Source organism: Natrix helvetica (genome assembly GCF_964273705.1).
Source record: "Natrix helvetica genome assembly, chromosome: 11".
Taxonomy (NCBI): domain Eukaryota; kingdom Metazoa; phylum Chordata; class Lepidosauria; order Squamata; family Natricidae; genus Natrix; species Natrix helvetica.
In genome coordinates, this window is record NC_138562.1 from 5847928 (window position 1) to 5862138 (window position 14211).

The 14211-nt window shown below is 43.5% G+C and overlaps 1 protein-coding gene across 1 annotated transcript in view; it reads left to right on the forward strand.

The window, feature by feature from the left end:
* The window catches only part of TRPC5 (transient receptor potential cation channel subfamily C member 5), a 219587-nt gene that overhangs the window by 170211 nt on the left and 35165 nt on the right, over window positions 1-14211 (forward strand). The window contains exon 6 of the mRNA XM_081963976.1: window positions 5672-5994. Coding sequence (XP_081820102.1) covers window positions 5672-5994 — 323 coding nt within the window. The remainder of the gene's footprint in view (window positions 1-5671; window positions 5995-14211) is intronic.

Here is a 14211-nt window from a genome sequence, read left to right on the forward strand (position 1 = left end):
CCTGCACCTCCCCCCACACCCATTTTGGTCCAGCAGGCCTCCCTGAAGCCTCCTGGGAACAAGGCACGGGGGGGCATGCCACAACCCCCAGGCATGTGCGCGCGTCTCCCACATGTGTGGCAGAGACTCGAAAATCTGCTGTCCGGACTTCCGGTTCCGGCGGCTACAGCGACGGGCAAGTCTTTGCCCGCTCCCGCTCTCCCGGTGGGCTTCCCCCGCTTCTGGGGGGGCACAGGTCGCCCCGAAGAGGCGTCCTGCCGAGGGAGCGGCTCGCGGAGGGCCCTGGCATCGGCGGCGGCTGGTGGGGGCTTCTCCGCTTTGCTCTAGGCACCGGGGAGCAGTCTTGGAGGGCGCGAAGCGTCTCGCTCCATGCCGATCGGGCAGCGCAAAATTGAAGGAAGCAGCGGCGAGATGGTGAGGTGCTTCCTTTCTCCATTCCTTCTTTGTTGAATTGATGGACTTTTCAGCAAGGTTATAAGTTAAACTTTCGGAGCTTCGTTGGAGGTGCGGTTAGAGGGGGGGATTTCCCCCCCCCCTTGGACAAGTGGCTTGAAAAAATTCTGCTTTTGCCCCTAGGAGGAAGGAGGAGGGGGGAGAGCCAACTAATGATGCCTCACCCCTGTAAAAGTGATTTTCTCTGGACGTAGTTTTATAATTTGTTGATGACCTGAGAACTTTGTGAATTTTTGAAACTTTATTATGCCTCTGAGCCCAAAGCTGGCAGGGCAAGATGGCACACTTCCATTGTCTTCATGAACTGTGAAACCTGACTCCACCTTTAAAACTCAGGCTTCCGGTCTTTGTCTCCGTACTACCCAGAAGAATCTCTTGTGGATTGCTATTTTCTGAACCTTCTGGAGAGGAAACCTTTTCTTAACGCTAGATTGACCAAAGAAACTCTCACTTGTTTGGATTTTCTGCCTCCTGGACTCATCTGCCTGCTCTACTTCTCCAGCTGTCCAGTCTCTACACTGACTGACTTCTCTGTTTTATAAACTATGTCTCCAAAAAGACCACCACCTGGAAAACCTGGCTTTGCTACTTCTGCACCGACATCTGCAACATCCAGCCCTGCCACACAGTCAAAGATTACAGAAATGATGCAACCTAAGAGTACAGAGTTGGATTTGCTGCAAATGCTTCAACAACTCATACAGGGCCAGGAAGAAATTAAGAAACAATTAAAGGAAATGAAGGAAGAAATTAAAGAGAATCAAGTCCAAATTTATAAGAACTCACAGAGACTGGACCTTGTGGAGGGTGGGGTGGCGGAGGCGAGGGGGGGTGGAAGTTTTACAGAAGAGTAACAAAGAACTTGATATTCAACAAATGAAAACAGAATTTGAGAGAATGTCCTTTTATCTTAGATTTCAAAATGTTATAGAAACAGATGGTGAAAATATAAGGGACATTATGACCAACATTTTAGCTGAATATATACACAAAGACAAACAACAGATGGAGTGGGAGATAGACTTGGCCTATAGAGTGAATTCAGCATATGCCAGGACACACAATGTACCCAGGGAGGTTCATATTAAATTCCTTAGGAAAAGCACAAGAGACGCAATTCTGGGTGTACAAAGGGGGCAAACAATGACATACCACGATAGGGAGATAACCATCTTGAAGCAGATCCCAAAAAAAATTAGGGAGAAAAGGAAAAGCTATTCGCAATTGGCGAATAAATTATACCAGAAAGGGGTGTGGTTTAGATGGTTGATGCCTGAAGGGATGTTGATATTCTGGGAGGAGACAAGAATTAGAATTAATACACCCATAGAGGCTCAGGCCTTTATGGAAAAAAATAAAGCAAACCTAGAAAAAGCAGAAGACTCTACAACGGTTATACAGGACACGGGAGGGGCCGGAGCTCTGCCAGCGGGGGGGGAAGGGGCAATACCAAGAAAGCTCAGATCACAAAAATGAATAAGAAAACCACATTGCCATAAACATACCGAAAGTAATAGTGAAATTATATTTAGAAAATATGTTATAATATATAAGTTGATTGAAAACTTTTATTTCTATATGCTGACTTTACATGATTATGTATTAATGTTTTATACCTAGATGTATACTATGAGTTTGGAGGGAGGGGGCGTCTGCCATACTTGCAACTGCCAAAATTTGTATATTATTCCACATACCCTTTTCCTAGTAAATGTGTTAAAAAAACCAATAAAATTTTCTGGGAAAAAAAAAAAGAAAATCTGCTGTCCGGTGGGAAGCACATACACATGCACGGTGGAACTAAACTGGGGTGACGGCTCGCATGCCCACAGAGAGGGCTTCACACGCCACCTGTGATACACATGCCATAGGTTCACCATCGCAGCTCTAGAGTAGAATAATTTCTTTCTTTCTTTCTTTTAGAGAGAGGTGAAGCCAGCCATATTGATGGCAGCCATTTTGCTTTCTCTTGAAATAAACTGCTATCTGTTGGCTCAGCTTTCAGGGGAAGAATTCCTTCACATCAAATGTCTGCAGTGTTTTGCTAGGAAACAACCAAAAGTAATTATGCAGAGGAAGACGGTTGCAAAGTCATTGGGACCACATGATGTCAGCTCTGCCATTATCATTCTCGAAAGAAGAGAACAGTTGTAGCTCAGGATTGAAGTGTGGAGTCCTTGATGCTCTCTGAGCATGGCTCTTTCCTTGCAGATGTTTCATTAGCCAACTAGGTAACCTCATCAAGAAGGGAGTAGAGTTTGCTCTTTTCTTATATATAACCAGCTTGACCTGTCAGTGTTGGTGGAAGATTTCTTACTGCTCAAACAAGAGCCCAATCAAAAAATCATCTAGGTCTAAGGCAGGAGACCTTATACCATCTCAGACAAATGATTGTCCAATCTCTTCTTAAAAACCTCCAATGATGGAGCACGAAAAACCTCTGAAGGCAATGAGTGTTGATGTGTTGGAATTGTCCAGAGTAATGTATCTTAGCTAAGATGTTCTACTGTTCTCCAAAACTCCCCAGATGAATAGAATAGAATAGAATAGAATTGAATTCTTTATTGGCCAAGTGTGATTGGACACACAAGGAATTTATCTTTAGTACAGATGCTCTCAGTGGACATAAAGAGACAAGATACATTTGTCAAGAATCATAAGGTACAACACTTAATGATAGTCATAGGGTACAAATAAGCAATCAGGAAACAATCAATATCCATATAGCACAAAGTTACATTCCTGCAGTCATAAGTGGGAGGAGATGGGTGATAAGAATGATGAGAACACTAATAGTAATAGTAATGTAGCCTTAGTGAATAGTTCGACAGATAGTGTCAGTCTCTGTTTCGCTATTTGCTTTCGGCTGCCATTGAAACGGGGAGGGGGGGCTGGTATTTGGGAGGGGAGGTTTAAGTACAGAAGAGATTGTAAAAAGGGAGTTTTGGTCTCACCTACTGCGCATGCTGGAGACTAGTGCTTGGAGTCGGTCAAGGCCAACCGTCCTGCATACCAACCTGATGATGCTCCTTGAAGATGAAACTCACATGACACCTGAGGGATTTGCAGATTGGACACTGGGATGAAGGTTCCCAGGGGGAGGGGGTTGGTCACATATTGATATGTACGATTTCACACGCTTTTGCCTCAGACCTTGCTTTGCTTAGCTGCTATCTTTTCATAACCAGTAAAAGTACTCTTAATTCTACAAAATGGAGTTAAGTTGTTTCTTTCTTGGTTGCTGAGGGAGGCCGGCTTGACAGATAGTTTCATTAAGGAGGAAACCGCAAAAAAAATCACATTATTTCACCTTAGATGTTTGTTTTTTCCAACAGTTGATTTGGTGCAGAGCAGAAGTACAATTTTGCAGATAGTTTTTTTCCTTCCAGGGAAAATATATAACTTATTTCTCAATTATTCCCAAAGACTACAACGTTAAATATTTATTGCAACTGTGAATAAGACATACCCCATCTCAAAAAAAAAAGTCTTGTTGAATTACCTTTGGAGAATATTTGACAAAGCTCTCCCTCCTGAGTGCCCCACTTGCTTTTCTTGGCAAGCAAAATTCAAGCACAACTTTATTTCAAACTCAATGTTTTGAGATCACCCTGGCCCTTTGAAAGGACACTGAGCTCAGAACAAAACTGATGGGCTCAAAACTGGTGTTTTGAGGTTCAGGTTGAAAGAAAATGCTTCAGGTGTTTTGAGATTTGTTCCAGTGGAAGCCAGCCAACTCAATTGTTCCACAGTGACATTTTGATGGGGCTATTTTGTCCTGAGCTTGAAATAAGATGCACTTCCTATTTCATGCATACACCTCATGATGGGAGGAGGTTTCCTTGGCTTTGTTCTTTAATCACAGGATAATTTATCAAGCCTGGTCATCCAGATTGCGTCCTAATGAAAGGTAGAGATGCCCTGCTTGTTTTGGTCTGCTGTGTCCATGCATTGGGAATCCAGTACAGTTAGTCCTTGACTTATGACACAAAATTGAGACCAACATTTCTGTGGCTAAGTTCAGTGAATTTTGCCCCATTTTATGACCTTTCTTGACACAATGGTTAAGTAAAGTTCTGCAGTTGTTGCCAAGGGAATCCCGCTTCCCCATTAACTTTGCTTGTCAGAAGCTGGCAAAGATTGACCACACGACCTTGGTCATGCTACAATGGTCATAAGTGTGAAAAATGATCATAAGTCACTTTTTTCAGTGCTGTTATACCTTTGGACAGACACTAAACAAACTGCTGTAAGTGTAGGATTACCTGTATGGGGAGGCTTTGGAGGGAGGGAGCCAGTGGTGAGTTCTGGATTCCCGTACTGGTTGGAACAGCCCCGGCGTCACCCACATTGTGCTTGCCTGCGATGCTTCCGCAAGCGCCTGCAATGCTCTAGCTGCTCGGCGGAGCGTCACGCAGGTGGCGTATGTGCCATGCACATGCGCGGAAGTGCCAAAGGCTTAAAGGATAGGTAAGGAGCTTGGGTCGGCAGGTGGGCCCTCCGGAGCACCATACCGGAACAGTACCCGATGTTCCGGGCAGGCTCCGTTACACCCGTACCGGGGCATACCGCCTGCAACCCACCACTAGAGGGAGCAAATGTCATTTGTCTAGTCTACCTGCTTGCATGCACGTGTGTGTGTGTGAGAGAGAGAGAGAGAATGAGCAGAATGCTTTAAAGACATGAAATGATGTGCCTTCAAGAGTTGACTTGCAAGCCAGTTGACCGAGAACCCGTGAGAGAAAATAAATAAGAGAGGACAACAATGGAAAGGAGAGGGAATGAGGAGGGAATGGAAGAAGGGGTAAAGCAGAGAAAGTAAGAGTTGGGATTTGAGAGTAGAAGAGAGAGTAAGAAAGAGGAGCAGGGAGGAGGAGACGGGAAAGAGAGAAGAAGAAGAATGAAGGAAGGAGAGCAGGAAGGAAGACAGTAGAGAAGGGAAGTTAAGAAGATGGAAGAAGAAAGGTGTTGCAAAGCAAGATGGAGGCACGGGGTAGCAAGAAAGTGACCCAAACTTTATTATATACATGTGTGTGTGTAAAAATGAATATAGAGACTATGATGAATAGACAAATATTAAATAGCAATTATAAGAATGTATATCTAAGAATGAATTTGAAAGGGAAAAATAAAACAACGTTTTACAAAAAAAAAAGAGTTGACTTGCAAGCATTCACCTGTGTTCCTTTCCCTCCCCTCCCCCTATTATTTCTTGCAGTACAATGGTTCCCGTCCAAGGGAGGAATGGGAAATGTGGCACCCAACCCTGATAGCAGAAGCCCTCTTTGCCATTTCAAACATTTTAAGCTCCTTGCGTCTCATCTCCCTGTTTACAGCAAACTCTCACCTGGGACCCCTGCAGATCTCCCTGGGACGAATGCTGCTAGACATTCTCAAGTTCCTCTTCATTTATTGCCTGGTGCTGCTAGCTTTCGCCAATGGACTCAACCAGCTGTATTTCTATTATGAGACGAGTGCCTCCGAAGAGCCAAACAATTGCAAAGGGATCCGTTGTGAGAAGCAAAACAATGCCTTTTCCACGTAAGGCTAACTTACCTGGATTTCCTTCTTGCATTTAGCCCTTGAATGTTGTTGTTTTTGACTCTCTGTCTGTCTCTCTCTTTCCCCTCCCCCCTCTCTTGTATAATCCTGATATCTTGTCACAGCATCTGGAATAGCAAACAGAAATGTCTTTTTTTGTTCTTAGGTGAATGTCAGTCTCAATTATTATGCTGTGAGTTATCTCGGATGAACATATTGAACAAGGCGAAGCTGAACTCCAGCCTTTGACAATGACCAAACACCTGAGCATTTCAGTTATTAGATAAAAAACAACAACAGCAGAGCTGTTCTCAAAGAACTAACTGCGCTAGGCTGTTTTTTCTGGAGGGCAGCTGAAACTAGATCCTTAAAAAAAAGAAGCATGCAAAAATAAAATGCCCATCCCTGCAGAATGGATGCAGAAATGCTTACAATCTCAGAGAGGAAGTTGCCACTTAAGAAACACGGCCTCTGTTTCTTTACTAGGAATCCTGTTATCTTCACTACAGGTTTGGTAGCGAGAGAGCCTGCTCAGAGCGTGCATGATGACATCAGGGTGGGTGGGCAGAGCCTTGAGCTGCCACCACTACCGGTTCGCCCAAACCGGTGCGAACCGGCCGAATACCAACTCTGATCCTGTTGTACTAGTTTTTTTTCTTGCTCAGCGTGTTTGTATATATGCTTTTTAAAAAGCTCGATTTCATCCCATTCCAATGAAAAGATAGCTGTTAGATCAAAATGAAGTTCCTTGTGAGCCAATAACATTTTTCCAAAATGAAAAATAGGAACCTTTCGGAGCCCACCAACCAGGAGAATTCGGCACGGAAGCGCAGAGATTCACTCTCCATGTCCGATCTCGTTGCTATGTCAGCCGGATATCTGCAGGGAGTCAGATTCCTGATGGCTCTGAACCTTCCCACTTTAAAGCCCACTTCCTTCCTGCTTCCTGCCCCGGGAAGGAAGGGGCCTTAAGGAAGAGCCAGTCATCTTTCTCTCTGGTGCAAAGCCAGTTCGCCCTCCGTTGGCACACCTTGGGAAACACATAAACATGTCCTATAACAGGACTGGCACCTTGGCAAGTCAAAGTACTATGCTGCAATAGCATTTTGGTCTCCTGGCTATTGTAACACCATATGGTAATAATAATAATTATAGGTAGAGTAGGATGGGATAGAGTGGGGGAATTGGGATGGGGTGGGAAATGAAAATAAAGATCAGCGCACTTAACTAGCATAAGAATCAAAATTAGAACTAACAGCAATCGTGACTAAGTAAAACTCCATGACATCCTTGGACATTTCAGTGGAAAAGTCAACAAGTAAAAAGCAAGTCACTTTAATAGGCTACCAACAATAACGTCATTTCAAATGTGTTAGCTTTAGATGAATATTTGGGAGGAAACATGAAGAAAACTTTGCAAAAAGAAACTGTAGATTTAACATGTAGATTAAAGTAACAGGATTTGATTTAAACCCATGGAGCAAGCTTTACATCTCCTGTGAAACCATTCCTTTCATTAGAAGCATGGTCTTAATGAATTTCCTTACAAGTAGTTTGTAAATGTGAGTCAAAAAAGTGTGATGTAAACTACGTCTGATTTACGTGGTTAATTCCTTAAGACATGGGTTATTAATAGGTTCTGTGAATTTATTAAAAGGAATTAGCAAAAAGTGTACCAATGATTCAAGAGATACTGAAGGACAAAGCTGTACTGAATATGGGACATTTGCAAGTCTATCTTGGCAGAATAGCAATAGGACTTATATACTGCTTTATAGCGCTTTACAGCCCTCTCTAAGCTGTTTACAGAGTCAGCATATTGGCCTCAACAATTGGGGTCCTCATTTTACTGATCTCGGAAGAATGGAAGGCTGAGTTGATGAGAATCGAACTGTTGGCAGTTGGCAGAATTAGCCTGCATTCTAGCCACTTGCCACCACAGCTCAGGGATTAGAATGTTATAATGGTTAGAAGGTGGAATCTTAGCTGGGCAAGTAAAAGTATATATTGGTATCTTGGGATAAAGTCATTAAAAATGGTAAGAAGCTAGGACAGAGATTTTAGGTAAGTCCTTAATATTAGTTGATACCTTCTTTGACCTATTGATATCCTGTAATAGATGGTAAAATACTGTAGCCCTTTAGTTCTGTTTCCAGATAGGTTATCCATCTGGCATTCTCTCTTTCTTTCTCTCCCCCGTGCACAAAGGCACACACACCGAGAGAGAGAGAGAGAGACAGAGACAGAAACAGACACAAATAAGTATTAGGGAAGGAAAGGGGGAAGGGAGAGAGGGAGGGAGGGAGAATGGAAGGGAGGAAGGAAAGGAGAAGGAAAGAAGGAACGGAAAAAAGGAAAATCAAAGCTCAGCTCTAGGCTGAGATGCATTACACAGAAAAATGGAATGTTTAGAGCAGGGATGTCAAACTCAAGGCCCAAGGGCCAAATCCGGCCCATGGGGTACTTAGATCTGGGCCACGGGGCCACCCTGGAAACAGTGAAGGACCTGTCCATGGTGCTTCTGCCAGTGAAAATGGGCATGCGGCCCTCCCGAGCTCTGTTTTCACTGGCAGAGGGTTGCAGGAGGCTGTGGGAGCAGAAAACGGAGCTCAGGAGCCCGTTTTCGCTGGCAGAGTGCTCGGGCCATCGTAGGCAACCCCGACAGGAGTGACGTCAAGCTGGCCATGCCCACCCCTAGCCACGCCCACCCCAGCCACCCGAGGTCAAACACAACCCTGATGCAGCCCTCAACTGAAACCGATTTTGACACTCCTGATTTAGCGTGCTTCTTCAGCTAGTTATATCTAAAGAAGACATATTCTACATTGTGGGTAGCAATATTTATCTTGCTTGCTTAGTTGGCTGGAAGATCAATTCTCTGAAACGTCGATGGGAAAAGCTGGCTTAGAAATTGAGTTCTGCAGGACTTGCAAAAGCTTAGAGAGGAGGCATTCACTGATTTCTGGTTTTTAACCAATATTTTCATTTCTGCCATCTTTAGCAATACTGTACCTCCCCTTCCTTCTCTCCCAAAATAAATAAATGGCTATATGCATTTAAGGTAATTTCCCCAAAAGATTTTCAGGAGCAAATATTGAAAAGAGCTTTCTAATGCCTAGAAAATGAGTTTGTTCTTTGATTTATAGGCAAGGATACAAAGATTTAATATGTAACCTTTAATATCCAATAATTTCATCCTTGAATTGTTCTTGTTTTATATAACAACGAAAAGGCCGATGTTGACTTGATGAATTGGACAGATGGCTGGTGTCATTTTTAAGTGAGGGGAAGAAAGATTTCAAAAGATTGATCTGTGTTGCATTCTGATCTTATTCTAAAGAACTTAAGTTCTGAAATGGGATTGTCAGACTTTATTTAGAAATAATAACCGTATTCCAAATATTAGAAACTTTTATAAAAATTGAATATCAAATAGTTAGGAATGGAAGATGTTAAGACTTTCTTGGGAAAATATTCTGGGTTTATTGGCTTTGAGATCCGTAATGCTAGCCAGCATGACTAAAATTTACCCTGTTACCCTGATAATCAGCCCAATGGGGCTTTTGAGCGCATGCGCTAAAATAAAAACTCCCCGAAAATAAGCCCTCCTCAAAAAGATTGCAACACAGCAACATCCATAAGTGTGTAGAAGATTATAGATGTAAGTATATGCTCTCCGCCTCCTGCACCTCAAAAATAATAAGACCTCCCTGAAAATAAGGCCAAGCGCTTATTTTGGAGGTCAAAAGAAAATAAGATCCTGTCTTATTTTCAGGGAAACATGGTATGTGGTGTGGATGTACAGGTAGTCCTCAACATACAACAGTTCAATTAGTGACTGTTTGAAATTACAACAGCACTGAAAAAAGTGACTTATGACCATTTTTGACACTTATAACTGTTGCAGCATTCCCATGGTCACTTGATCGAAATTCAGATCTTTGGCAACTGATTCATATTTATGATGGTTGGAGTGTCCCAGGATCATGTGATCTCCTTTTGCAAACCTCTCACCAGCAAAGTCAATGGGGAAGCCAGATTCACTTACCGACACTGTGACTCAGTTAACAGCTGCACTGATTCACTCGACAACTGTGGCAAGAAAGGTCATAAAATGGGGCAAAATTCACTTAACAAATATCTCAGCAACAGGAATGTTGGGCTCAATTGTGGTCGTAAGTCAAGGACCACCTTTGTTATGGAAACTGATCCAACTAACCTGAAGAATATCAGGGATAACACTCAGGGCACAAGTACAGTCTATCCTTTGATTTAGCCCTTCTGACAAGCCAAGTCAACGGGGAATCCAGATTCATTTAACACCTGTTTTACTAAATTAAGAGCTGCAGTGTTTCATTTAACAATGGTGGCAAGAAAGGTTGTAAAATGGGGCAAAATTCATTTAACAACAGCATAGTGTCTCACATAGCAACAGAAATGTTGGGCTCAATTGTGGTTGTAAGTCAAGGACTACCTGTATACATACATGTCCCAGGAGAAGGTTGCAGGATCCAATCTGGGTCTGTCACTTGCAGCAGAGATTTAGTCTTCCAAGCTTTCAAACTCATGCTGGAGCCCATGTAAACAGTTGCAGGTTTGCACAGCTAGCTCTTAAGCTAATCGCTCACTGCAGTTCTACAACCAGAACTTATACAGATCGTTAACTGCAATTAAAAATCACTTAACAGTTTAGATATGAAAAAAACCAATTCCTTGGTTAATGAAGAGAAGATTTAGGGATAACATGATAGCTGTCTTCTAGTACTTGAGGGGCTGTCACAGAGAAGAGATGATCAACTTACCATATTTTTCAGAGTATAAGATGCACTTCCCCCCCCCCTAAAAGAGGGTGAAAATTTGGGTGTGTCTTCTACACTGAATGTAGTCCCACCCACCCGCTGGCTCCCACCCTTTGGCCTCTGCCTCCCAGCAATTTGTCTCCTTGCAGCAAACAGCCAACAGCCTATTTCAGTTTCAGCTTCAGCACAGCTTGATTAGCACAAGCAGCTGATTGTCAGTTGGATCGGCCTCGTGACCATCAGCTGTTTAAGGCTGCAGGGATTGCCATTGCCTATTGCTGCCTCCGCGCACCCCATTTTCCACCCATTCAGATCCCCGCCACCTGGAATGGGCAGAAAATGTGGCACATTGAGACTGAAAATGGGCCAACCGGGGGCTGAAAACGGGGTGCACAGAGGTGGCAAAAGGCTATGGCAATCCCTGCAGCCTGAAACAGCTGGTGGTTGGGAGGCTGATCCAACTGACAATCAGCTGCTTGTGCTAATCAGGCTGTGCCGAAATTGAAACTGAAACACACTTTTTGCTGCAAGGAGGCAAATTGCTGGGAGGCAGGCAGATTTTTTTCCTTGTGCTAATCAGGCTAAACTAAAACAGGCTGCTTGCTGTTTGCTGCAAGGAGGCAAATTGCTGGGAGGCAGAGGCAGCTTTTTTTCTTGTGCTAATCAGGCTAAACTGAAACTAAAACAGGCTGTTTTCTGTTTGCTGCAAGGAGGCAAATTGCTGGGAGGCAGAGTAAGATTTCTTTTTCTTGTTTTCCTCCCCAAAAGCTAGCTGCATCTTACACTTCAGAGCACCTTATTCTCCGAAAAATGCGGTATTCTCCAAAGTACCTCAGAGCAGGACAATATGTAACAGGTGGATGCTTGTTAAAGAGTGATCCAACCTGGAATTAAGAAGAAATTTCCTGGCAGTGAGATAAATTAATCAGTGGAACAGCTGGCCTCCAGAAGTTGTGGAGCGTTCCATTGCTGGAGGTTTTCAAGAAGAGATCGGACAGCCAGTTGTATGATACGAGGCTTTTGCCTTAGACAGGGGGGTTGGACTAGAAGACCACCAAGGTCCCTTCCAACCCTATGATTGTATGATGATGGCGGGGGGGGAGAGAAACCAACGACCTATTTGCAGCATTCAATGATCCAATCAGCAGTTGAACATGAGTACAGGTAAAACTTCATAAATACAAGCCCTGGAATATGCTATGCAGTGTGAGGGGGCTTAACATTGGAAAGGGGAGGGGAGAGATGTATTTATAGGAAACAAAGAAGCAGCAGGGTCACTTTGAAGGCAGAGCGAATTCACAGGAACGGCACTTTCATTGGTGTCTCATTTCTGAAGTTCTTTCTGTTTGCCTTAAAAGCTGAAAGAGTCATGATTAACACCCTTGGTTCCAAATGACATTTTGCACTTTGAACAGACACACAGCAGGGATGACATGCTTAGAATGGACTACCTGCAAAACAAGAAATTATGCCTGTGGGCCGCAGAGAAGGGCCAGCCTCACAATGCAAAGTCAAATGCCATTTTGAGCATGTTACGTTGAAGTCCTCCCCCCCTTAAGAGAAACCTAAGCCTCTCTCTTTCCCAGTCCTGAAGACCATCTTAAGTAACAGTAATAGAGTTGGAAGGGAGCTTGGAGGTCATCTATTCCAACCCCCTGCTCACGCACAAGACCTATACTAGGGATTCGAACTGCCAAACTGCCGGCCTTTTTGATAGCCAAGCTCAGTGTTTTCTGAAAAGCAACTTCAAACAATCAGATTTAAGGCATCTGGACTGCATTTCTGGGCATGTGCTGGCGAGTGCTTAAAATCCAACCTGGCGCCCTGTTCCTTGTTGCATCTCAAGGTGGCTCAGTGGCTAAGACACTGAGCTTGTCAATCAGAAGGGTCAGCAGTTCGGCGGTTCGAATCCCTAGCACCGTGTAACGGATTGAGCTCCCATTACTTGTCCCAGCTTCTGCCAACCTAGCAGTTCGAAAGCAAGTAAAAAACGCAAGTAGAAAAATAGGGGCCACCTTTGGTGGGACAGTAACAGCGTTCCGTGTGCCTTCGGCGTTGAGTCATGCCGGTCACATGGCCACAGAGATGTCTTCGAACAGCGCTGGTTCTTCGGCTTTGAAACAAAGATGAGTATTGCCCCCTAGAGTCAGAAATCACTAGCACATATGTGCGAGAGAAACTTTTACCTTTACCTTTAAGGCATCTGGACTGTATTTCTAGGCATGTACTGATGGTGCTTAAAATCCAGCACTGCACCCTGTCCCTTGTTGCATCTCAAGGTTAGCCTTCATCCTTTTTTTCTGGAAAAAATCCAGCTCCTTGAACAGCTATGTACTTTACCAACAAGGGAAGGGTCAATCTGTTCATAATTCATTTTCAAACATTTTCTCTCTGTGTTCTCGGCAAATCATCTTTGCCGCTGATGTCCTAGCTGGAAACTGTTTTTAAAGTGGAGTCACAGGGGAAAACATTAACACATATGGAGATTTAGCAGGAATATTCATCTCACACCTGATTCTTCCCTCTGGCCTCCCCATCTTGATGTGTGTGTGTGGCTTCGCCATCCATTTGCAATCAGCGGTAGCTGCAGGGTGCAGAGGAGATGAAAGAGCTAGCTATTGCTTAATGTAGCCATTTGCAATCGGAGTCCTCCAGAGGTATTGAGATTACAACTCTTTTATTATCCCAGTCACTGACCAGCATCACGGAAAATAATTACAGAGATGTTGTGACACAGGGTGGACCATAGGAGTCAATGTAGCTTTTTCCACTTCAAATATCCCTGGTACAGCCAAATAAAGTTTTCAGAAAAGGTTCAGTTTAAATGTCCTTCTGGGGGCGGTTAAAAGTTCGTTACCATGAGCCAGTGGTCGTTGCAGTTGGAGAAAAATACGATGTACATAAAATGGATCTGATTTCCCCAGAGGAAAAAAGTGTAATTAAGAGCCATTTGAATGAGTTTCTATAGAAACACTGGTGGAATAAAAAATATGGAAACATTGGGTAGAATAAATCCCTAACTGCTCCATTACGATCAGAGCATAATTTTAAGGCATCAGAAACCATTCATAGTCGAGGTATGAGAACTCTGGGGAGTGAAATATTGGAGCTTGATGGCAAAATAAACAAACTTTTATAAAATGTTGGTCAAGGATCCAGATGGATTGAAGTTATCTATCTGGTGCCCTGATTGTATTTAAGTTTTCTGCTGTGCTCTGTCTACAGTATCTTGGCTTCCTAGCCTGATAATTTTCAGCAATGCCTCAAGGGAAGACCCCTGAGATTTGCACATCTGAAAAAAATGATTACTTATCAACCAAGTTAAAGGATGGGAGAAAAAGAAATATAAGTCTTAAGATGTCCTCATCTCAATCTAGGTCAAGCTCCACCTCATTATTATAGACAGCCAAACACTATG